The sequence below is a fragment of the Neomonachus schauinslandi genome, chromosome 16, assembly GCF_002201575.2.
Source record: "Neomonachus schauinslandi chromosome 16, ASM220157v2, whole genome shotgun sequence".
In the NCBI taxonomy this organism is placed as follows: domain Eukaryota; kingdom Metazoa; phylum Chordata; class Mammalia; order Carnivora; family Phocidae; genus Neomonachus; species Neomonachus schauinslandi.
The window spans coordinates 15723637-15750666 of NC_058418.1; the positions used below are offsets into that span (position 1 = coordinate 15723637).

Consider the following 27030-nt stretch of genomic DNA (forward strand, 5'->3'; position numbering starts at 1 on the left):
TTAGTCTGATTGATCTGTTCTACTGGGGTTTTTTTTTTTTCTATTATTTGTCTATTATTTACTTCTGCTCTAATCTTTATTATTCCCTTCTTCTGCTGGCTTTAGGCTTTTTTTCCTCTTACTTTTCTAGCTCCTTTAGGTATAAAGTTAGGTTGTGTATTTGAGAGTTTTGTTTCTTGAGACAGGCCTGTATTGCTATGTACTTCCTCTTAGGACCACTTCTGCTTCATCCCAAAGGTTTTAGACTGTCATGTTTTCACTTTCATTTGCTTTCATGTATTTTTTTTTTAATTTCTTCTTTAATTTCCTGGTTAACCCACTCATTCTTTAGTAGGATGTTCTTTAACATGTATTTGTGGTCTTTCCAAATTTTTTCTTGTGGTTGACTTCAAGTTTCATAGCGTTGTGGTCAGAAAATATGTATGGTAAGATCTCAGTTGTTTTGTACTTGTTGAGGCCTGATTTGTGACCCAGTATGTGATCTGTTCTGGAAAATGTTCCATGTGCACTGGAAAAAAATGTGTATTCTGCTGCGTTAGGATGAAATGTTCTGAATATATCTATTAAGTCCATCTGGTCCAGTGTGTCATTCAAAGCCATTGTTTCCTTGTTGATTTTCTGTTTAGATGATCTTTCCTTTGCTGTAAGTGGTGTTAAAATCCCCTGTTATTATTGTATTTTTACCAATGAACTTCTTTATGTTTGTTATTAATTGATTTGTATATTTGAGTACTCCCAAATTGGGAGCATAAATATTTACACTTGTTAGATTTTCTTGTTGGATAGGCCCCTTTATTATGATATAATGCCCTTCTTCATATCTTGTTACAGTCTTTGGTTTAAAATCTCATTTGGGAGTGCCTGGGTGGATCCCAGTTGGTTGCCTGTCTGCCTTCAGCTCGGGTCATGATCCCAGGGAACTGGGATCAAGCCCCACATAGGGCTCTCTGCTCAGCGGGGAACCTGTTCTCCCTCTCCCTCTGCCTGCTGCTCTTGTGATCTCTCTCTTGCTCTGTCAAATAAATAAAATCTTAAAATAAAATAAAATAAAATCTAGTTTGCCTGAAAAAATATGGCTCCTCAGCTTTCTTTTGATGTCCATTAGCATGATAAATGGTTCTCCATCCCCTCACTTTCAATCTGCAGGTGCCTTTACTAACCCTCTTTTTTAATCCTTTTAAATATATTCTGTATTTTAAGGTAGTTTTAGGTTCATGGCAAAATTGTATAGAAAGTACAGTTTCAGGGCTCCTGGCTGGCTCAGTCCATGGAGCATGTGACTCTTAATCTGGGATTTTGGGTTCAAGCCCCACATTGGGCATAAAGATTACTTAAAAATAAAATCTTTTTTTAAAAGAAAGTACAGAGTTTCCATTTACCCCCTGCCCCTACACAAGAATAGCGTCCCCATTATCAACATTTTGCACTAGAGTGATACATTTATTACAGTGAACCTACATTAACACATCATTATTTCCCAAAGTCTGTAGTTTACATTAAGGTTCACTCTTGGTCTTATATATTCAGTGGATTCTCACAAATATATAATGATATATCCGCCATTATAGTATTATATGGAATAGTTTCACTGCTCTAAAAATCCTCTGTGCTACACCTATTCATCCCTTGTCCCTTCCTTTTTTTTTTTTTTTTTTAAACTATCTCCATAGTTTTGCCTTCCCAGAATATCATATAGTTGGAATCATACAGCCTTTTCTGATTGGCTTCTTATCCTAACCTGTTTTGGGGTTTTTTTTTTTTTTTAAGATTTATTTATTTATTTTAGGGGAGGGAGGAGTAGGGGGAGTGGGAGAGAGAGAATCTCAAGCCAACTCCCCACTGAGCATGGAGCCCAATGTAGGGCTCAGTCCCACGACCCTGAGATCATGACCTGAGCTGAAATCAAGGGTCAGATACTTAACTGACTGAGCCACCCAGGCACCCCAACCTGTTTTTTAGTCATCTGTTCTTATATATGTTGTCTCTTGTGTCAATCAAATACATTTTAATAGTTCATTTTCATTCATGTATTGATTTTTTACTTATATCTATTTCCATGCCCAGGTTTTTCATTACTTCTTTGAACACATTAAAAATAGCTGCTTTGAAGCCTTTTTTTGGCAAAATCCAACATTGGGGCCCACTAGGGATTAGTTTCTCTGGCTTTTTCTGAATATGGGTCATACCCCTTCCTCTTGTTTTGTTTTGTTTGTGTGTTTAGTAATTTTTGCTAGAAACCTGAATATCATGAATAATACAGTAATTTCATTCTGTCTTTTTTTTCTGAGGATTATTGGTTTTTTTTTAAGCAGGCAACTAATTTGCTTGAAATCGAACTTTAAAACTGCCCCCACCCTCAAGTGTAAAGCAGCTGATATATCAGTTCAGTTCTTTCAGCTTCCACCTGCTGCTTTTTGACCCTAGCCCCCTTAGGGGAGGGGAGGTCAGTTCTTTTTGTGTTCACGTACTTTAGCTCTTTATTAAGGAATTGGTGTTTACACTTATATTTTAGGGCTTACTTTCTGTAGGGCTCTTTCTTCCAGTGTTCACCCCCTATATTTCCTGCTGCTCTGTGAGCTGCAATTTTCTGACACCTCCATCCAGTAAGGCTTCAGTTTTCTTCTGCTTGAGCTATGAGCAGGTTATGTAATGCTGTTAATAAAAAAAATGCAGAAATCTCAGAATCTCACTAGGTGTAGGTGCACTTCTATTTTTCAGAACTCTTTTCTGGTATCTTGCTAAGTCCTCTGTGATGTCTCCAACAATTGCTTAGTTTAACTACCAACCTGGAGTTCTGGCAGCGTTTATACTCTGATTTTGGTTCTTATCCTTTCTGTAGTTCTCTCACTTCAGTAATTTATTTCCAGGGGTGCCTGGCTGACTCAATTGGTCAAGCATCCCTTGATCTCAGCTCAGGTGTTGATCTCACGGTCATAAGTTCAAGGCCCGCATTGGGCTCAACACTGCATGGAGCCTACTTTAAAAAAAGAAAGAGAGAAAGAAAGAGAAGGAAGGAAGGAAGGGAAAAGAAAAGAAAAAGAGAGGGAGAGAGAGAGAGAAAGAAAAGAAAGAATGAATGAATGAATTTATTTCTAAATCTCCAGCTTATCTGCCAGTTCTAAATTCTGCCTCAGGAGCTGTAGGGTTTCTGCTACCTTCATGCAAAAAAAAAGCCATGAACTGAACAGTTCTTACCCATTGCAGTTGCTGTCCATTAAGAATAAATTCTTCAGTTTTTGCTTGCTTTGATTATTTTCCAGTGCCATCTGTCATTTATTATATATTATGTTCAGAAATATATGTTAATTCTAAATAATGATTATCTGAGGGATCGTTTTCATGACCAATTCACTGTATTAGTTTGGGATGCCAGTTGTTCCTATGCATTCTAAAACCATATTCTTCCCACATAACATAATCTTGACAGGGAAAAATTTTACTTCCTCAGTTGTGCTCCCCTTGTAATATACTGCATCTTGTATATTCTTTTGTTGTAGTACCTGTAACACCTTCTAGCAGGTTTGTGTTTATACATACCTTATTAAAGGTGTGTGTTCCTTGCTTTGAGGCTATGTAGGGACCATGCTTTGTATGTCTTGGCATTCCAGTAAACGAATGCAGTTTTGGGGTACAAAGCGACTTCACGTAAATATTTTTAGAATTAATTATTAAATAAATTCAGTGCCAGTTACTTCTGCCTTCACTTTTGTTTATCTTACCATGTAAATCACAAGACAAAAATGATTGGCTTTCTTTATATTCATATGAATGCCCCAAAGGAGCAGGATCAAAAGTAGTCCACAATATCTAGTCAGCTTACTCTGATCATAGTCCCAATCCATTGCAGTCATCAGTGTCATTCAAAGATGTGACTGTGGACTTCACTCGGGAGGAGTGGCAGCACCTGGATCCTGCTCAGAAGACTCTCTACATGGATGTGATGTTGGAAAACTATTGCCATCTCATCTCTGTGGGTAAGAAAAACTCTCTTTGAAAATTCCAGTAGTATACATTTCCTTTCAAAGTGCCTGAATTATGCCCTGAATTTCAGGCTTAAGAGGTGATGAATTATTTGTCAACAGAGAGGATAATTGTGTCTTACCCAGAACAAGATGTTAAGTTTTCTCTTACATGAAGAAGTATCTTAATTTGCATTGAAAATGTACTGTACTAATTTTTCAAATGTATTGAGGCCTAAGCAACTTAATCCAAATTTTTCTTTATCAGGGTGTCACATGACCAAACCTGATGTGATCCTCAAGTTGGAACGAGGAGAAGAGCCATGGACATCATTTACAGGTCATGCCTGCTTAGGTGAGTTTCTGACTCTTCAGGTGGATAAAGTCTAGTGGAGAATAAATTTTAAAATGGTCATGTGGTGGGTGGCACCTTTGAAATATTTTGTCTTTTTAAAGGCTCCTAAATTTTTAAATGATCATCATGCCTGCAAAATTTAAACTTTTAAATATCACTTTCCCAATATAATATTCTTTTCTAGTTTGCTTGATGTTATCAAGGATAGTTGCCACTCAATCAAAATGTACTATAAGCCTTCCTTTAGATCTTTTTTCTTGATTTGTGTCTTTTTCTAGGCTCAGTCCTTTATCTTCTTGCCGTTGTATATATTTCTTTTAGGCATTCTTAAATCTATTTTTAAAGAAGAGAATATTCTTGGTTAATGTTTTTCTTCTCACTGCTTTCCATTTTTTTTCTTTTTCTTTTTATTACCTCAGATTTGTTTTCTGTGCTAAGTCTAATAAGCTCCCCTTCTCACCACAAATCTAGCTGTTGGTTTTAAAACTCACTTGCCTTGGCTAGATTGATAATTCCACAGTTATCATTTTCTTCCAGTAAACTTTTGTGGTTCATTTTATATGGCTGATCATCACACCTGAAGTCAACCCTTGGTGTGAGTAAAACATTACTTATTCTTATCCTGATTCCCTTAGTGATTATTTCCAACTTGTTCTGTTTTCTTCATTACTGGCCATATTGCCTGGAACAATACCTGGCATGTAATAGTCACTGATACATATATTTTTAAATGTATATTGTTTTACTAGACTCTCAGTCTTATTTCTCTGATTTGACCTCAAGGGATCTGCCTTTAAATTATAGTAATCTCATCCATTCTGAGGACTGAAGCTCTTTGTTTTATGTAGATGTCTCTAACACCGACATACTCAGCACATTTCTCCCACCTTCACTGTAGTACTTCAGGAGTTCTGAACTCTGATGTTTCATCTATTTTGTGACATTATGTTGAAATGAAAATCATGAAATTGCCTAGCTTTTAAATTCTTCCTCATTATCTATTTCCAAATTATTTTATTTCTACCATGACACCAGCTTTTTCTGTCTCTATCACCATCTCTTGTGGATCTCTTCACAATTTGTATTATGTTTATCAGCCTGTGAGATATATTTACTTACATCTTCCCATATTTTCATTTTTCACTGATGTCATACAAAATGATGTTACCTTATTTCATGTCTTGACTATAATAATTACATCTTGGCTTTCCTCTAATTTTGTCTTAACTCTTTCAATTTATTGTTCCCTATTATTATATGAAATTGAAATTCTTGATTCAAGGACTACTAAAATAAGTCTTCATTTGGTCTTTTCAGCTTTATTTTTCTCCCTGTGGAAAACTTGGTAATTTCCACTTGATCTAGTCTCCTCAATGTTCTTCACACATCTATGATTTGTGAAGATGTATGTACTTTTCATTGTGTTGTGTTCTCCCTTTCATATACTATATATCTTTTAAGTTAAGTCTTGAGATTTTTTTTCTCCATAAATTGTTCCTTAACTACTCCACATTCTTTTTCTGAATTCCCATGCTACCTACTAACTAAAACACAACTCTTGGATATGGTTATATAATTTGATACCTGATTATACATGGTTTATATTTAAGGATTTTTTCCTTAAGAGGATAAGATCCTCTGTTCGAATCTTTTTTGCTGTAGTGTATAATATGTTAAGGACTCAGTAGTTGCTTCATTAACTGTGGAGCTATACAGAGGAGGTATGTTTTCTTCTATTCAGAAAGCTCATACTGGTAATTCCTTTCAGATACCTGCTCAGGCCATCACTGTATAGATTCTGATTGAAATGGTTGAATTCTGCCAAGCACTATCTATCTAGGTAGGATACACAGTGTTAATGTACACTCAGAAGAGTTCAAAGGAGATAACCAATAAAGTATTTTTTTCTATGAAAAAGGATTACTATCAAAATCTGCATTTTTCATGAAATATTTATGACTTGATTAAGCTTGTAAAAAGATTTGTTAAAAAGACTTTCCTAGACTATAACCATTTTCAAGTTATAAAGAAATAGTGCTTAAAGTGGTGGGGGGAAATAAGTGAAGGAATTTTCATATCATCGAATGATAGCATTTTTTTTTAATTACCTAAATATGAGCAGAAATAAGACTGGAAGGCAAGCCAAATGATTAAAAGAACATGAGCAAAGCATGTGATTAAGTGAGATATTTATAAGGCAATAAATATGAGGCCTTCTGTTGTTATGTGTGAGATTTGTCAGATACGTGGACAACGCTGAAAGCTTGTTTGAGTATAAAAAGTGAATCTAGGTGATTTAAAGTCTTGTTTACAGAGGTTCCTTTTATGTTCGTGTTGAGGGTAATGGACTGAAGGAAAAAAACCTAGGTTTAACATTGTTCTATTGGATGTGGATGATTCCAGAGTAACAGAAGTCAAATATAGCTACAAAATTATAAGAGAAATGAAGGTTAAAGTTAATGATTTAGAATGAGAATGAACAATCTAATCTTGTCCAGCATATGGAAAACTGAGTTAAGAAAAGTTATTTTATTGGGGAAAGACTTGCAGCAGTCTTTAAACATGAAAAAGTAAGTCTACAAAGAGGAATAGTTATAATTGATGGTCATGAGATTTTTGTTATTGAACCATCCTAGAAGGATAGATAATAGCAATATGAATATGCCAGTAAATGTACCCCCAGTTTTATAATTCCTGTGGAAGTATTTTCTTAGCTCTTTTCTCACAAGAGAAAATGATTCCCAGCTATATGGGGGATTAGAGCCTAGGCTATAAGATTGTCTTTCGGGGCGCCTGGGTGGCTCAGTTGTTAAGCATTTGCCTTTGGCTCAGGTCATGATCCCAGGATCCTGGGATTGAGCCCCGCATAGGGCTCCCTGCCCCCTCTCTCACCCCCCCCCTTGTGTTCCCTCTCTCACTGTCTCTTTCTCTGTCAAATAAATAAATAAAATCTTAAAAAAAAAAAAAAAAAAAGATTGTCTTTCTAGGGGCTCCTGGGTGGCTCAGTTGGTTGACAGTCCAACTCTTGATTTTGGCTCCAGTCATGATCTCAAGGTCCTGAGATGAAGCCCCACATCAGGCTCTGCACTCACTGGAGAGTCTGCTTCCTCAGGAGTCTGCTTCTCTCCCTCTCCCCCCACTTGCATGTGTACTCTTTCTCTCTAAAATGTATCTTTTTAGAAAAAGTGTCTCTCTAAACACTAGGAAATTGATACTTGGAAGATTAATTAGCCATTGATAGCTACATGGATAGGGGTGGTGGAACAACTGGAAGTGTTTTGCCTCACAATCTAGGGATGAATGTATAAAAATACAGGCTCTGATCTGTGTTCTCCAAAAGTAATCCTTCCTCTAGTATTTTTCTTGAACAAGCTTTTCTACTAATTTTTCTTGTCCATCCTACTTAAAGTTTATTGTCTTTGAAAGGTTCACTTCATTGCTTCTGAATCCACCTATCCAAGCATCAGTCTCTCACCATTCTTTGTCTTCTCCTCACTGCTTGGTGTATTTGTTTCACTTTCTGTATGAAGTTCTGGTACAAAGTGCAGAAGTTGCTAATGTACATTGCTTAATTTTTTATTTTTTTCCACACTGAGGCAGGGTTTTTATTTAGGTTTTGTGTCTTTTCCCAGGCAGGGAGTAATTTGTCCTGGGTCTTTCTTGATCTCATATGCTAGATACTAGTACAACTTCTTTCCATAGCAAATATGTGAAGATTCACAAATTGTTATTAATTATATTCTTTTGTAGAAGAAAATTGGAAAGAGGAAGACTTTTTAGTGAAATTCAAGGAACACCAAGATAAGTTTTCTAGATCAGTTGTATTCATCAACCACAAAAAACTGATTAAGGAAAACAGTAATGCGTATGAAAAGACATTTACTTTAAGCAAAAACCCTATTAATTCAAAAAATCTACCTCCTCAATATGACACTCATGGAAAGATTTTGAAAAATGTTTCAGAATTAATCATCAGTAATCTAAGTCCTGCAAGAAAAAGACTTAGTGAGTATAATGGATATGGGAAATCACTCCTCAGTGCTAAAGTGGAGACAGCTCAACCTGGAGTCAAATCCCATAATCAACGTGGCAGGGCTGTCAGTCATAATGAAGTACTTATGCAATATCATAAGGTAGAAACTCCAGCACAGTCATTTGGATATAATGACTGTGAGAAAGCCTTCCTTAAAAAGGGAGGCTTAATTACACATAATAGAGCTCACAGAAGGGAAAACCCATCTGAGTATAATAAAAGGAGAAGAGCAACCAATATTGAAAAAAAACATACATGCACTGAATGTGGGAAGTCCTTCTGCAGAAAATCAGTATTGATTCTGCATCAGGGAATTCACACAGAGGAAAAACCCTATCAGTGTCATCAATGTGGAAATTCATTTAGAAGGAAGTCCTATCTCATTGATCATCAGAGAACTCACACAGGAGAGAAACCCTTTGTTTGTAATGAATGTGGAAAGTCCTTCCGCCTAAAGACAGCCCTCACTGATCATCAGAGAACACATACAGGGGAGAAATCATATGAATGTCCACAGTGTAGGAATGCCTTCAGATTGAAGTCACACCTCATTCGTCATCAGAGAACTCATACAGGAGAGAAACCGTATGAGTGTAATGACTGTGGGAAGTCCTTCCGCCAGAAGACAACACTCTCTTTACATCAGAGAATTCATACAGGAGAGAAACCCTATATTTGTAAAGAATGTGGGAAGTCCTTTCATCAGAAGGCAAACCTTACTGTACATCAGAGAACTCATACAGGGGAAAAGCCCTATATTTGTAATGAATGTGGAAAATCTTTCTCCCAGAAGACAACCCTTGCTCTTCATGAGAAGACTCATAATGAGGAGAAACCCTATATTTGTAATGAATGTGGGAAGTCCTTCCGCCAGAAGACAACCCTTGTGGCACATCAGAGAACACATACAGGGGAAAAATCCTATGAATGTCCTCACTGTGGGAAGGCCTTTAGGATGAAGTCATACCTCATTGATCATCACAGAACTCACACAGGAGAGAAACCATATGAATGTAATGAATGTGGGAAATCCTTCAGTCAGAAGACAAATCTGAATCTACATCAGAGAATTCATACAGGGGAGAAACCCTATATCTGTAATGAATGTGGGAAGTCTTTTCGCCAGAAAGCAACTCTAACTGTACATCAGAAAATACATACAGGACAGAAATCTTATGAATGCCCTCAGTGTGGGAAAGCCTTTAGCAGGAAGTCATATCTCATTCATCATCAAAGAACTCATACAGGAGAGAAACCATATAAATGTAATGAATGTGGGAAGTGCTTCCGCCAGAAGACAAATCTCATCGTACATCAGAGAACTCACACAGGGGAGAAACCCTATATTTGTAATGAGTGTGATAAGTCCTTCAGTTATAAGAGAAACCTCATTGTCCATCAGAGAACTCACAAGGGAGAAAACATAGAAATGCAATAAATGATGTGACTTCTTTGTAAACCCTTTCCAAGTTATTGTAAAACTTTAGTTTAAAAAAAAAAGCATGCTAAAACATTTTAATAAGGTAATTTTAATCACAAATGTAATAATAGTTAAAGTACCAACTACATAACTATCTACTGTTTACTAGCATATATAATGGGTATGATCATTGTTATTGAACTCTATCAGAAATGAAGCTAATTTTTAAGTTTTCAAGTTCTGTTGACTCAGTTTATTTTTTAAAAAAGTTTTACATAATACATGCAGAGGCAAGATACAAAATGGTAATAAAATCAGTTTTTATAAAAGAAAATATGAAATATATTTCTCCTTATGCTCTGGAATTAAAAAGTTGTTACTTCCCCAAAGATTACCATGTACCTGGCTTATAACGTCATGAAGTAGTCTTTGCATGTCTTTAAACTTTATGTATGTTTTATCATGTGTCATGAATTTTTTTGTGTCTTGTTTCACTCAACATTTTTAAGATTCACACATTATTGCATGTGGCAGCAATGTGTTCATTTTCATTCTCTTTACTCTTCATTTTAAAATATACCATATTTATCCTCTTGATGGATATTGGTATTTTTTATAATTTTGTGTTATAATAAAAATACTGCTATAAATGCTATAAATATTCATGTGTGTGTGTATTTCTGTTAATCTTATATTAAGATGAATTACTCAGTCCAAGGGTATATGCAAGTTTCTTCAGCTATGGTAGATAACTGCCAGACATCTCAGACCTTTCTGACTATGAGTTGATTCACTTTGGAGAGTAACAGCTCTGACTGTAAGCAATGTGGAGAAAGGTCTTTTAGCAGTCATCCAACTGGAGAATTCTAAAAAAATCCATATAGTGTTATAATTGTAAGAAGACTGTTAGTCATGAGTATATGAATGTAAGAAATTTTAAAAAGACTCTTTAGCTGTGGCTTAAACCTTACACAAAACCAGAGAATTCATATTGGAGGGAGCCCTACAGTTGTCACGATTATAGGGATACTTTTAGCCATAACTTACACCTTATTCAACATCAAAGAATTCATACTAGAGAAAGGGAGACCAAGAAGTGACATAGATGAGTAAAATTTGGGAGAATAAGTCACTGTAGACAGAATTATGAAATAGATATATAAGTAAGCCTTTATACCTTGATTTTTCTCAGGAAGTGTGGGTCTCTGAACTTCTCAAATGAAAAATCACTGGAGGGGCACCTGGGTGGCTCAGTTGGTTAAGTGTCTGCCTTGGGCTCAGATAATAATCCCAGGGTCCCGAGATCGATTCCCGCATCGGGCTCCCTGCTCAGCAGGGAGCCTGCTTCTCCCTCTCCTCCCCACTTGTGGTCTCTGTTGCTCTCTCTCTCTCTCAAGAAAAAAATAAAATCTTTTAAAAAGGAGAAAAATCACTGGAGAGATTGTGATGTTTGAGAATTGGAAATCTGCTAAAACAATAACATCTATAGCATCTTTTCTGTGAAAATAGTAAATTCAGCAGCACCTTGAACAGTGTTACTGAAAGCCCCTGATTATTTATAACATATATTTACTGTATACACTGTTACTCTGTATAATAAAATGCAGTGGAAATTTAAATAAGCTTCCCCTGCCCCCCAATTGAGGCCGTCTGTCTTACAGAAAGGGACGGCAATTGCCAGTGGATAATAAATGGAAACATGCTTGTCCAGGGCTTGCAGATAACTTGAGAGAAAAAAAAAGTGGGTGATAAGGAAATTCCGACATGATAAGAATTCAGACTTGAGAGGGTCATAGAAAATATAATGCCTTGTCTGGCCAGACAGAACATTGTGGAATTTAGCCTTTACAAATAATTATTTATGCTTACTGGGAATGGGGTCTTTTGAGGTTTGGGGTTTGTTTTGTTTTTTGAGTGTGGGCAGTTTGAACATACTAGAATAAAATAAATAGGTAAGTTATAGGGTCTGTATTCATAAATATGAGAATCTAGTAATTGTTTCATTTGAATAAATCTATATTTGTATATGAATAAATACTATTATATGCTAACAATTGGCAATTAACAAAAGAATTATACTCACAACTGAGGATGTAAGCCTATCCTTTTTCCTGGGTATGTAGTGAGTGGGGAGGTAGTGGTACAACTGAATCTGTTCTAGCCTCAACCAACCAAAGATGTTGGGAATGTGTGAGTCACTTTTTCTTGGATAGTCTACTCTCATTTGTTTCTTCTCTCCTATGCATTTCTGTGCCTGTCATAAAAATAAATTATCTAGCATTCCTACATGTGCTATCCTGCCTCCTGGTTTACTAATTATGTCCTGAAATAGCCATGTTTTGTTTTCAGTAGAGCATTGTATGCATATACTTATTGCTATACATAGTACATAAAATTCATGTTTTATAGGTCTTGTGTATGAGGTACTAGAAAATCTGGTGTACTAACGGACAGTGTTTTAAATGGCTAAACTTAAAAATACAATTACGAACTCACAGATGACTAGGCTGTTTTCTTACCTACTAGAACTTCCAGTATAGGAGGTTATATAAACAAGTCAAAAGTATTTGTATAGTCATCATTGGGAACCTCTACATATTTATGCTCTTAACTGTTTTCCAAGATCTCCTGCAATTTCTACTCTCCTATCATAGTTACTATACCCACCAAAATATATATCACTTATAGGAGGGGATGGAATGGAGTATTATTAGAAGAGACACATTGCTACTGTATTCATTATAATGAAAACATTAAAAACAGGTAGGCCAGTCCCAGACTCCTTTGGTACCCTAGGACAAACAGCAAATATCCTAAACCTATATTTCACATTTTACATTTCCCTTACTCCCAATCCTATAGTAAGCCCTCCTCATGCAAATCTGTGGGATGTAATATATCTCAGTTGGCTAAAGAGGGAAGGGGCAAAAAAGATACTATGCAAATGTTTGTCCACAAAATGTTACCCACTTGAAGTGTCCCTGCAAAAATTCAAAGAAGTGGCAGAAGCGAAGTTTTCTGTATGATTTTTCTGTTTTTAAATGTATAATTTTTAACTTTTCCATTTAAAATCAAGTCCATTCAATTTAATTTTGTAAGTGTGCTACTTTATAAATATACTGCAATTTTCTTGTTTTAACCACCAAATTTGTGATGATTTTTATGGTAGCTCCAGGACATTAATACAGATTTTGGTACCAGGAAATGGGGCTCTGCTAAAACAAACACCTAAAAATGTGGAAGTGCATTTTGGCAATGGGTAGAGGCTGGAAGAATTTTAAGCCACATGATAGAAAAGCCTAGATTGCCTTAAACAGACTGTTAGGCTTAGGGATGGTAAGGTGTAGGCTCAGGAGGAAAAGAGCAAGATTGAGAAAGCTATTTTCTTAGAGGATACATATATCCTCATGAGGAGAATGTTACTACAAATATTAACATTTAATAGTGTTTCTGGTGAGGGCTCAAAAGAAAATGAGAAAACTATTACTGGAAACTGGTGGAAAGATAATTCGTATTACATAGCAGAAAACTTGGCTGAATTGTGTTTTATAGTTGTGTGAAAAGCAAACTTGTAAGTGATGAATTTGAATACTTGGCTGAGGAAATTTCCAAGGAAAATGTTGAAGGTGGGACCTGGTGTATTCTTGCTGCTTATAGTAAAATGTGAAAGAAAAGAGAAATTGAGGAAGTAACTATTATGCAAAAAGGAACCACAGTCTGGTTATTTGGGGGAATTAGCCTATCCAAACTGCAAAGGATGCTGAAATTAGGAGATTCACTGGAGAAAGCTTGCTCTGGAGAGAGGGTGTGCCTGGACAACTTTAGCTGAAGAGATTAGGTATGTGACTCATGGATCCAATCAACCATCTCAATAGAAATGAATAGAGATGGTTGCCTAACAGTGATGGCTTTTTTTTTTTTTTTTTTTTTGAGTGTGGGCAGTTTGTCCTGCCTCCTGACTAATTGTGTGGATCCCTGTGACAAACAGAGAAGACCCACAACCCGTAAGGTCTTTGCAAATTTTGTATCAGCAGAAACACTGCTAGCTTGGACTGACAAGAACAGAGACAGGATGAAATAACAAGGCTGTCAGGTTTCCAAAATTCTACAGGCAGGAAAAGGGCTGATCAAGATACTCAACTATAAACATGCGTTACCTTCAAGAAAAGAGGAAGAATGACCATGAGCCATGGGCCTTGAGGGCAGAGACCCAACCTGGAAGGTAGAGTCTCAGGGCACAGGGGATTACTGTCAGGCCTTGAAAACTAATGAAATTTACTCCACTGGGTTTTGAACTTTCTTGGGACAAGTGACTTCTTGTGTGTTTATTGACCATCCGTATAGTTTATATCTTTTGTCTGTTTTTTCTTTTTTGGGGGGGGTTATGTGGGGGTTTTTGCTGTTGGATATTGAGAGTTCTTTATATATATTAGATATTAGTACTTAGCAAGATATGTGATTTGCAAGGATTTTCCTCTAGTGGGTAGGTTGTCTTTTCATCCTCTTAGCAAAGTCTTTTGCAGAGCAAAAGATTTTAACTTTGATGAGATCTAATTTATCAGATTTCTCTTTTATGAATCATGTTTTTGGTAATCATGTTTTCATCTCTTTACCTAGGTCTAAATCCCCCCAATTTTTTCTTTCTTTTTTCCTGCAAGTTTTATAGTTTTATGTTACACATTTAAGTCTACAATCCATTTTGAGTTAATTTGTGTTATATGATTGTATCATATATATGACTGAGATATTATTGAGTTATAATGTATAAGACTTAGGTAGAGGATTTTTTGTTTTTGTTTGCCTGTAGTGTTCAATTGCTCCAGCACCATTTGTTGAAAAAGCTGTCTTTCCTCCATTGAATTTGTTTTATACCTCAGAAATCAGTTGGGCATGTTTATGTGAATCTAGCTCTGATTCTTTGTTTTGTTCCATTGATCCAAGGGCCAGTTTCTACTAATACCACACTGCCTTTATTATTGTATCTATACTATAAATCTTGATATTGGGTTGAGTGATTCCTCCCACTTTGTTATTCTTTATCAAAAGGACTTTACACATTCCAGCTCATATGTCTTTCCATATAAATTTTAGAATGATCTTTAAAAAAATAATAATCTGGGGGGCGCCTGGGTGGCTCAGTCGTTAAGTGTCTGCCTTCGGCTCAGGTCATGATCCCAGTGTCCTGGGATCGAGTCCCACATCAGGCTCCCTGCTCGGCAGGAAGCCTGCTTCTCCCTCTCCCGCTCCCCCTGCTTGTGTTCCCTCTCTCGCTGTGTCTCTCTCTGTCAGATTAATAAACAAAATCTTTAAAAAAAAATAATAATAATCTGGTTTATATTTACCAACATAGAAAAAGTAATGGCCTCACAAATATATCCACATCTTAATCCCTGTGAATTTCCAGGTTATATAGCAAGGGATTGCAAGATGGAATCAAGGTTGCTAACCACCTGTCTTTAAATAAATTATTCTGGATTATTCACACGGGCATGATGTAATCACAAAGGTCTTTTTAAAGATGGAAGAGACAGAAGAGGAAGTCAGAATGATGCCTTTTGAGAAGGACTCTACCTGTTGTTGCCTGTTTGGAAGATGGAGACCAAGAGCGCCATGCGCCAAAGAATGCAGGCAGGCAGCCTCTAGAAGCTGGAAATGACAAGAAGATTAAGAAGAAAGAGGAGGAGGAGAATAGAGGAGAAGATAGAAGAAGGTCCCACCTGAGCCTCCAAAAGGCCATAAAGGAATGCAGCCTGCCCACAACTTGCTTTTAGCCCAGTGAGACCCATGTCAGACTTCTAACATATAAAACTGTAAAATAATAAATCTGTGTTTTAAGCCATTTGTTACAGTAGTAATAGTACATTTACAAAAATTCTTGCTGGATTTGGATAGGAATTACATTTAAACCTCTATATCAATTTGGAGTAAATTGACATCTTTACGGTGCTTGGCCTTCCAATCCATGAACACACTGTGTCTATATATTTTGTTTTATTTCTTTCATCATTGTGTAGTTTTCAACATAAGAGTCCTACATATGTTTTGTTTTACACTACTATGTATTTTTGAGTGATTATAAATAGTATGTATTTTTTAATTTCAGTGTCCACATGTCCATTGCTAATATATAGAAATACAACTGATTTTTGTATGTTTGTCTTCTACTTTGTGACTTTTCTGAACTCAGTTGTTGGTTCTAGAAATTTAATGACTCATTGAATTTTTCTACATAATCATGTTATCTGTAAGTAGGACAGTTTTATTTCCTATCTATAGGCCTTTTATTGCCTTTCTTTCCCCTACTGCATACACAAGAATTTAAGGATTATGTCAAGAATAGTGAGAGGATAAATTCTTGCTTCTTGATCTTCAAGGTAGGATTTACTATTACACCCTTAAGTATAATATTAACTGTAATTTTTTTGTAGATACTTTATCAATTTGAAGACGTTTCCCTCTATTCCTGTTTTTCTGAGTTGTTATCATGAATCAGAGTTGAATTTGGTCAAATGTTTGTCCTATATCAGTTGATTTGATTGTGTTGATTTTTTGTTCCTTCTTTAGTTTGTTGAAATGGTAGATTACCTTGATTGATTTTCAAATATTGAACCAGCATTGAATCCCTGGAGTAAACCCCACTTGGTCACGTAAAATTCTTTTTATATAATATTGAATTCTCCTTGTTAATGTTTTTTAAGGATTTTTTGTGTCTATATTCATAATGTATAGTAGACTGTGTATTTTTTTCTTTTATACTGTGTCTTCAGCATCAAGGTAATACTAGTATTCTGTTTTCTGGAAGAGATTGTGTTCTTTAAATATTTGGCAAAATTCTCAAATGAAATTATCTGACCCTGGAGGTTTCTTTTTGGGGAATATATTACAGATTATAGGTTAAATTTCCTTAATAGTTTTTTGGCCATTCACATTATTTTATATTGGGTGTGTTGTGGTAGTTTTGTGATTCAAGTAAGTTGTTCATCTAAGTTGTCAAATTTATGCGTAGAATTGTTTGTAGTATTCCCTTATCCTTTTGATGTCTGCAAAGTAGTGATATCTGCTATTTCATATGGGTATTGGTAATCTGTGTCTTTTGGGTTTGTGGTGGTGGTGGTCTTTCTAGAAGTTTGTCGATTTTATTGATCTTCCCAAAGAACCAGCTCTTAATTTCAGTGATTTTTCCTATCTTTTTTTTACGTTTTAAGTTTCACTGATTTCTGTTCTTACTTTGATTTGTTCTTTCTTCTGTTCGTTTCCCATTATTTTCTTTTCTAGGTCTTGTTTTGGGAAGTTAGATTAATAATTTGAGAATTTTCCTCTTTTCTAATATATGCACTTAGTGCTATAAATTTCCCTTTCATCCCTGCTTTATCTGCCTCCTACAAATTTTGATACATTTTTTTTTTAATTTTCTTTTCTTTTTCTTTTTTTTTATTTGACAGAGAGAGAGCACAAGCAGGCAGAGCAGCAGGCAGAGGGAGAGCAAGAAGCAGGCTCTCTGCTGAGCAGGGAGCCTCATGTGGGGCTCGATCCCAGGACCCTGGGATCATGACCTGAGCCGAAGGCAGACGCTTAACCAACTGAGCCACCCAGGCGCCCCTGTTTTTTAAACTTTCATTCAGTTTTATTTTCATTCATTTCAATGTCTTTTTTCTATGAATAATTTTTAATTTTTATTTACTCAGAAAAATTAAATAACCAAAGCAGTATTTTAAAATTGCATATGGTTCACTTATTTATCAATAGAGAGTATTCTTTCTGATGAAAATGCCATTTTCACTAACATCTCATTTTTAAAATTCAGGTAAGTCTCTTTGGTTATCATTCACTAAAATACATTTTGGTTTTTACCATATACCAATTTATATATGTAGTATTTATTTCCAAAATTAGGTTCCCAAACCATAATCAGCTCAACATGTTTTTGAGACTTCCTCTTTGACCCATGGATTGTTTAGAAGTGTGTTTTGTTTGGGTTTTTTTAAAAGATTTTTATTTATTTATTTGACAGAGAGAGAGAGACACACAGCGAGAGAGAGAACACAAGCAGGGAAAATGGGAGAGGGAGAAGCAGGCTTCCCGCTGAGCAAGGAGCCCGATGAGGGACCGATCCCAGGTCCGTGGGATCACGACCTGAGCCGAAGGCAGATGCTTAACAACTGAGCCACCCAGGTGCCCTAGAAGTGTGTTTTTAAGACAGCCACTTCTGGTTTTCTTTGATTAATGTTTGCATGATATATCCTTTTCTATTCTATTACTTTCAACTTGCCTATATCTTTATATCTGAAGTGCGTTTCTTGGCAACAGCATATTTTTTGTTTTAAAGATTTTATTTATTTATTTGACAGAGAGAGACACAGTGAGAGAGGGAGCACAAGCAGGGGGAGTGGGAGAGGGAGAGGGAGAAGCAGACTCCCCGCAGAGCAGAGAGCCCGATGCGGGGCTCGATCCCAGGACCCTGGGATCATGACCTGAGCCGAAGGCAGACGCTTAACCGTCTGAGCCACCCAGGCGCCCCAACAACATATTTTTTAAAATGTTTTAATTGTGGCAAAATATACTTAATGTAAAATTTACCAGTTTAACAATTTTTAAGTGTACAATTCAATGGCATTAAGTACATTCACACTGTTTTGCAAACATCACCACTATCCATCTCCAATATTTCATCATCCCTAACTGAAACTTGGTATCCATCAAACATTAATTCCTTATTACCACTTCCTCCCAGCCAGTGGTAACTACTATTCTACTTTCTGTCTCTATGAACTTGACTATTCCAGGTACCTCATATCATGGAATCATATATTTGTCCATTTGTGTCTGGCTTCTTCCACCTAGCGTAGTATCTTCAAGCTTCATCCATGTTGCATGTGTCAGAACTTAATTCCTACTAAAGGCCAAATAACATGTCCATTGTATGTATATACCACATTTTATTTTTCCATTCATCCAATAATGGACATTTGGGTTGCTTCTACCTAATTTTAGCTATTGTGAATAATGCTGCCATGAACATTCACATACAAGTATCAGTTCTAGTCCCTAATTTAATTCATTTGTCATTGTTGTACTGTATGATAATTATATATTTAATTTTTTAGAGGAACTGCCATAATGTTTTCTACAGCAGCTTCACTACAAGGGTTTCTCCACATCCTTGCCATTGATTATTACTTTCTTTTCTTTTTTTAATTATAGCCATCTCAGTGATTGTAAAGTGGTATCTCATTGTGGTTTTGATTTGCATTTTCCTAATGACTGATGTTGGTTCCCTTTATTCTTGAATGATTTTTATATATATGTTTCTGTTTGGGTTTTTTTGGGTTTTTTGCTGGATATAGGACTTGGAATTTGGAATTCGTTCTTTCAGTGCTTTAAAATGTACCGCTTCTTCTGGCCTCTATGGTTTCTTATGAGAAGTCTGCTTTTGTTTGAATTTCCCCCTCCAAATTTAAGGTGGTGTTTCTCTTACTTTCAAGATTTTTATTTTGTCCTTAGTTTTTAGAAGTTTGACTATGATATGACATGATATTGATTGGGGGCAGAGGTGGGGGGAAGCTTGTTACTCAGTGTCTTGAATCTGTTTATGGTCTTTTGCCAAACTGGGGGAATTTTCAGTCATTATTTCTTTGAGTACTTTTTCAATCCTGTTGTATTTTTTCTTCCAGGACTTCCATGTTAGGAATGTTAGATCTTGTATTATAATCTCACAGGTTCCTGAGTTGTTTTTCACTCTTTTTCAGTCTATTTTCTGTTATTCAGATTGGGTAATTTCTGTTGTTCTGATTCCTTCCTCTGTCTCCTCCATTTATGCTGTTAGCACATCTATTAAGTTTATTTCCATTATCATACTTTTCAGTTAATTTTCCTTTGTTTATTTTTTATATCTTCTATTTTCATCACTGGACTTCACATTTCTTTGCTAAGACTTTGTTTTTTCTTTTGTTTCAAGTATATTTGTTTCAGGCATTTTTGTGAAGTTTTATGTATTTATGAGATAATTCTAATATCTTTGTCATCTTGATACTCTTTTGAATATCTTTTTTCACTCAATTTGAGATTTTCCTGGTTCTTATTATGATGATGGATTCTAAATCTTATTTAAACCTTGTTTAAACTGGCATTCTCTGACTCCACTCACATGGGAAGGGGGTGTGCCATCTTGTTATGGCAGGTGGGAGACAGAAACACAGGTTTCTCACTCAGCCTCCATTGACGGGGGAAGGAGTCCTCCTCCTTACTATTATGTGTGAATGGGAGTTCTAGCACCCTACCAGCCTCCTTTTTATACCTTCCTGGTTGAGAGAGGTAGGAGTGCCTCTTTATTGCTCTTCATTTGCCCTCCATATTCACCATAGAAAAGAATGGCCTAGTTAGCCTGGGTGGTGGTGAAGATCTTGACTCTATATTACACTTACTCTGACACCAACCCAGTTAGTTGCTAAAAATTTCCCTCTTGGGGGATGCCTGGGTGGCCCAGTCTGTTAAGCATCTGCCTTTGGCTCAGGTTATGATCCCAGGACGCTGGCTGGGATCGAGTCCTATGTCAGGCTCCTTGCTCAGCGAGGAGCTGGCTTCTCCCTCTGCCTGCCACTCCCCCTGCTTGTACTCACTCTCTCTCTCTCTCTGACAAATAAATAAAATCTTTAAAAAAAATTCCCCTCTTGGTACTGCTGTGGCTGTATCCTATAAATTAATATCCTATATTTCCACTTTTGTTCAGTTGAAAATATGCTCTAATTTCGTTTGAGACTTCCTGTTTGACTCATGGGTTGATTACATGTCAGTTAATTTTTAAGTATTTGTGGACTTGCTAAATATCTTTGTTATTTTTTTCTAATTTAATTCCATTTTGGTAAGGAAAATGCTTGGCCTGATTTCAATTCTTTCACATTTATGAAGATTTAGTTTATGACCCAGAATATAGTTTATCTTGGTGAATATTCCACATGCAACTGAAAAGAATACATACTCTGCTGTCAATCTATAGATGTCGTTTAGATGGCATTGAATTCTTCTGTACCTTGATTTCTTGTCTGTTTATCTATCAATAGGAAGAGATAAATGTTAAAATCTCCCACATTAATTGCGGATTTATCTACTTCTTTCAGTTTATCAGTTTTTGCTTTGTGCATTTATTTTATATAGACACATATATATCCCCCACCTTTACCAAGGTATAACTGACATATAACACTGGCTAAGTTAAGATGCACAATGTGGGGGCACCTGGGTGGCTCAGATGGTTAAGCATCTGCCTTCGGCTCAGGTCATGATCCCAGGGTGCTGGGATCAAGCCCCACGTCCAGCTCCTGGCTCAGCGGGAAGCCTGCTTCTTCCTCTCCCTCTCCCTCTGCCTCTCCCCCTGTTCATGCACTCTCTCTCTCTCTCTCTGTATCTCTGTGTCTCAAATGAATAAATTAAAAAAAAAAAATCTTAAAAAAAAAGATGTACAATGTGATTATTTGATACATGTATATATTGTGAAATGATTACCACAAAGGGTTAATTGACCCCTCCATCATTCCATATAATTACCTTTTTGTGGGTATGGTGAAAACAGTTAATCTACTTCCTTACCAAATATCAGTTACATAATTCAGTATTAACTAGAGTCACCATGTTGTACATTAGATTCCCAGAACTTACTCATCTTATATCTAGAAGTTTGTACCCTTTGACCAATATCTCCCCACTTTTCCCATCCCCAAACCTCTGGCAACCACCATTCTCACTCTGTTTCTGAGTTTGCCTTTTTTAGATTCCACATATAAGTGAGATTGTACAGTATTTGTCTTTCTCTGGCTTATTTCACTTGCATAATGCACTCAGGATCCATCCATGTTGTCACAAATGGCAAGAATTCCTTTCTTGGGGCGCCTGGGTGGCTCAGTTGGTTAGGCGGCTGCCTTCGGCTCAGGTCATGATCCTGGAGTCCCTGGATCAAGTCCCACATTGGGCCCCCTGCTCGGCAGGGAGCCTGCTTCTCCCTCTGACCCTCCCCCCTCTCATGTGCTCTCTCTCTCTCTCATTCTGTCTCAAATAAATAAATAAAATCTTTAAAAAAAAAAAAAAAGAATTCCTTTCTCATGGCTGAAAACTACTCCATTGTTTTTTTTTTTTTTTTTAAGATTTTATTTATTTATTTGACAGAGAGAGACACAGTGAGACAGGGAACACAAGCAGGGGGAATGGGAGAGGGAGAAGCAGGCTTCCCGCGGAGCAGGGAGCCGGATGTGGGGCTTGATCCCAGGACCCCAGGATCATGACCTGAGCTGAAGGCAGACGCTTAACGACTGAGCCACCCAGGCGCCCCATCCATTGTATTTATGAGTGTACACACACACACCACATCTTCTTAATCCATTCTTCTATAGATGGATACTTAGATTGTTTCCATATCTTGGCTATTAGTGACTAGTGCTGCAATGAACATGGCAGTGCAGATATGTCTTTGAGATCCTGATTCTATTTCCTTTGGATATATACCCAGAAATGGAATTGCTGGATCATATAATACTATTTTTACTTTTTGATGAATTTCCATACTGTTTTCCATAGTGGCTGTACCAATTTACATTCTCACCAATGATGTACAAGGGACCCCTTTTCTCCATATCATCACCAACACTTGTTAAGTCTTGCCTTTTTAATAATACTATTCTAACAGGTATGTGGTGATATCTAATACTGATTTTAATTTGCATTTTCCTGATAATTAGTGATGTTGAGTACCTTTTCATGTACATGTTGGCTATTTGTGTGTCTTCTTTGGAAAGGTATTTATTCAAAGGTATTGTATGTCTTCTTTGCCTATTTTTTACTATTGAGATTTTTGCTGTTTGAGGTTTTTTGCTATTGAGTTGTAGGAGTTCCTTATATTTTAGATATTAATCCCTTATCCAGGTAGATGGTTTACAAATATTTTCTCAAATCTATAGGTCAACTTTTCATTTTATTTATTTTTCTGTGTGGAAACTTTTATTTATTTTTTTAAAGATTTTATTTGAGAGAAAGAGCACAAATGGGGAGTGAGGAGGCGGAGGGGTAGGCACGGGAGGGGCAGAGGGAGAGGGAGAGAGAGAATTTTAAACAGGCTCCACAGCCAGGGTGGAGCCAAGGGCACAAGGTTCGATCTCATGACCCTGAATATTTTCACTGAATAGAATGAGACTGATAGTGATTTCCTTGAAGTATTTTAAAAATGTTCCACCTACCCATGGCATTCATACTTTCTGATGAGAAATTTTGTTATTAAAGGTATTGTTTTCCTATATGTAATGCATCAGTATTCCATAAGAAGCTTTCAAGGTTTTTTTTCCTTTGATTCTCAGCAGTTTTATTATGGTCTGTCTCAGCAAAGTTTTCTTTTTAGTTTATCCTTTTTGTGGGATTACAGGCATACCTCATTTTACTGAGCTTTACAGATCAGTTTTTTTTTTAAGATTTTATTTGTCCATTTGACAGAGAGAGACACAGTGAGAGAGGGAACACAAGCAGGGGGAGTGGGAGAGGGAGAAGCAGGCTTCCCGCCGAGCAGGGAGCCTGCTGCGGGGCTCGATCCCAGGACCCTGGGATCATGACCTGAGCCGAAGGCAGACGCTTAACGACTGAGCCACCAGGCACCCCTGCAGATCAGGTATTCTTTAAAAATTGAAAGTTTGTGACAAGTCAGTCTTGAACAAATCTATTGGTGCCAAAAAAATTTTCGAACAATATTTGCTCACTTTGTGTCTCTGTGTTATATTTTGGTTAAGTCTTACGTCAAAATGTTCATTATTATTGTATTTGTTGTAGTGATCTGTCATCAGTGATTATGACTCACTGCTCAGATGATGATTAGCATTTTTTAGTGATAAGGTGTTCATTAAGGTATGTATATTTGTTTACACAATGCTATCGCACATTTAACATACTATAGTGTAGTGTAAACATGACTTTTATATGCACCGGGAAACCAAAAAATTCATTTGACTCTCTTTATTGTGACATACTTTATTGTGGCAGTCTGGAACCAAACCCAAAATATCCCAAGGCATGCCCATATCTTTCTTGAATCTGTAAGTTTGTATCTTTTGCCAAATTTGGTAGGTTTTTGGCCATTATTTCTTTAAATATTTTCTCATTGCACTTTCTTCTCTCCTTCTACAATTCAAATGACGCAAGTGTTAAACTTTTTGGTATTGTCCCTTAGGTCTTAAAGTTTCTGTTAAATTTTTTTAATCTTTTCTATTGGAGGGGTGCCTGGGTGGCTCAGTCAGTTAAGCATCTTCCTTCGGCTCAGGTCATGATCCTGGAGTCCTAGGATCGAGCCCCATGTTGGGCTCACTGCTCAGTGCTCCTCTCTTTCTCCCTCTCTCTCTCTCAAAAAAATATATAAAATCTTCTTTAAAAGTCTTTTATGTTGGGGGGCGCCTGGGTGGCTCAGTCGTTAAGCATCTGCCTTCAGCTCAGGTCATGATCCCAGGGTCCTGGGATCAAGCCCCACCTCATGCTCCCTGCTCGGCGGGAAGCCTGCTTCTCCCTCTCCCACTCCCCCTGCTTGTGTTCCTGCTCTCACTGTCTCTCTCTGTGAAATAAATAAAATCTTTAAAATATATATATATTTTGTTGGATAATTTTTATTGATATATGTTCAAATTCACTTCAATCTTTCCTTTGTTTTCTCCATTTTGTTATTGAGCATCAAGTAGGTTTTAATTTTTGTTATTATTTTCCAGTTCTAAAATTTACTTTTGATCCTTTTTTTTATAGCTTCTATTTCTCTGCTTAGTCATTCTCTCAAGAGTGTTCACCTTTACTTCTTGAAACATGGTTCTCATAGCATTTGAAAGTCTTTGGTAATTCGAACATGTGTGACCTCAGTGTTGGGTCTTTTATTTTTTTTTCCCCACTGTGAGTTGAAATTTTCTTCATTCTTTGTATGTAGAATACATTTTTGTTTCTTGGACATTTTGAATAATTTTATTCTCTTGGCCTAGAAATCCTATGGAAGTTGATAATTTTGGTTGGTTTTAGCAGGCAATTTATTTCCATTCAGCATGCAAGTTCCAAACCACTTTCTGTGCCTTGAGGCTCCAATGTCAGTTCAGTTTTCAAAGCATTTGCAGTGTTGTTATGCTTTATGTGTGTTTCACCCACTATCCATTTTGGGACCCAGATGATGATCTACCTTCTGATTCAGTTCTCAAGGCCTTTCCTATGCTGCCTAGTGTCAGATCTACACATGTACAGCTTGAGAGTGCTCCCTCAAGTCCATACACCTTATGGGACCCCTGACTTGAGTTGCCTCCTTGCCTCTGTCTCCCCAGAACTCTTTAGTTCCCAGAGATCCCCTTCCTGATCTAGTTAGATCTAAAGAGCTTTAGTTTTCTTATTCTTTTTTTTTTTTTTTTACACTAGGCTCCACAGCCCACCTGGGACTTCAACTCATGACCCAGAGATCAAGAGTCACATGCTCTACCAACTGAGCCAGCCAGGCACCCCTTTAGTTTTCCTATTCTGCTGTGCCCTTCCCACAGCTAGGTCTTCCTCCAGTGCCAAGCAGTAAGAGAATAAAGAGGAAAAAAGTAATGGGATTTCCTCTATTCTATTCAAAACAGACTTTCACTAATAAGGTAGGATTCTCCTTCCTCAGGGTTTAAGTACTTGCTGGCAGCTGCTGCAACTACCACCTGCCCACTACAGGATTGCAGCTTTCAGACTATTGTTTGCCTGGGGTGAGACCAGAAAGAAAACAAAACAACATAAATTTCTTAGACATTACCCCACAAAATCCTCTTCTCCCACTCATTTGACCAGAAAGAGCCTCTCTCGGAGTTCTTTCTATTTGAGCTTGGTGCACAGTTCTGGGATTCAGGTTGTGTTTTAGTCCAGGCAAGAACACTTAACCACCAAATTAGTCAAACTTCCAAATTCTGGTTTCCTTCTCCAGTCTACTAAAATTTACTTTCAGGTTTCTCTAATAGCTGCCCATCCATTCTCTCTAGGATTTTAACTGCATTCAGTGGGAGACACAGGGAAGAATATACTAATTCTATCTTAACTGGTATTGGCTCTTTCTTTTTTAAGATTTATTTATTTTAGAGAGAAAGTGCATGTGTGAGTGGGAGAGGGGAGGTGACAGAGGGAGAAGTGGGAGAGAGTCCCAAGCAGACTCCCCACCAAGCACGGAACCCTTCCTGGGGCTCAATCCCACAACCCCAAGATCATGACCCGAGCCAAAAACCAAGAGTCAGACACTCAACCGACCGAGCCACCTAGGTGCCCCTTCTGTTTGTTTTTTTAACTTCTTGAGTTTGGATACATCTTGCTTAAGAAGCTGTAAATAGAGTGCAATCATATAAATTATATAAATTTTTTTTTTTAAGATTTTATTTATTTATTTGACAGAGAGAGACACAGCGAGAGAGGAAACACAAGCAGGGGGAGTCGGAGAGGGAGAAGCAGGCTTCCCACGGAGCAGGGAGCCCGATGTGGGACTCGATCCCAGGACCCCGGGATCATGACCTGAGCCGAAGGCAGTCGCTCAACCGACTGAGCCACCCAGGCGCCCATATAAATTATATAAATTTTAAAATGGTGACTGATAAGCAAAGTTCTAGCTCTCAAATCATGATTTCCTCAATTCTTGGTTTCATTGCTAATGTTTTCCTTAGGGTATTTGTATTCATATTCCTATATCTATTTTTTTTTTAGAAACAATCCTCATCCAATATTGTTTCAGACTGTTAGCCTTATAGAATTAGCTTGTAAAATTCTTTTACAGATTATCTCTGCAGTTTTTACCTGGTGACTTATTTACGTATTTTTTTAAAAGAGAGATTTTGAACCAAATTTTCATTTTCCCACTACATTTATTAGACGAGGCCAATTTCTACTTTGAGTCAATTTGAAAAAAAAATATTTTATATACATAGTATTACCATGCTATTTTAAAACTCTCCATAAATATATGTATGCCACCTTATTAAAGCCATTGTATTTCTCATCTTTACATTGATCAAATTTATAAGTCTAGTTTAGATCGGTGTTTTTTCCACAGAAAATAGATGTTTTACTCATCCTCCATTAACTTCTAACTGTATGAATGTTTTCCTTCTGCTGGATTTAGGTTAATCTGTTCTTTTCCTAGTTTTTTTTTTTTTTAAAGATTTTATTTATTTATTTGAGAGAGAGAGACAGAGATAGTGAGAGAGAACATGAGTGGGGAGGAGAGGGAGAAGCAGGCTTCCTGTTGAGCAGGGAGCCCAACATCCCA

At 36.9% G+C, this 27030-nt stretch overlaps 1 protein-coding gene across 1 annotated transcript in view; it reads left to right on the forward strand.

Moving 5' to 3' along the window:
- Positions 1–27030, forward strand: part of LOC110590097 (zinc finger protein 567) — a 156349-nt gene that overhangs the window by 19416 nt on the left and 109903 nt on the right. Inside the window, 3 exon segments of the mRNA XM_021700812.2 lie at positions 3848–3974; positions 4228–4314; positions 8065–9763. Coding sequence (XP_021556487.2) covers positions 3848–3974; positions 4228–4314; positions 8065–9763 — 1913 coding nt within the window.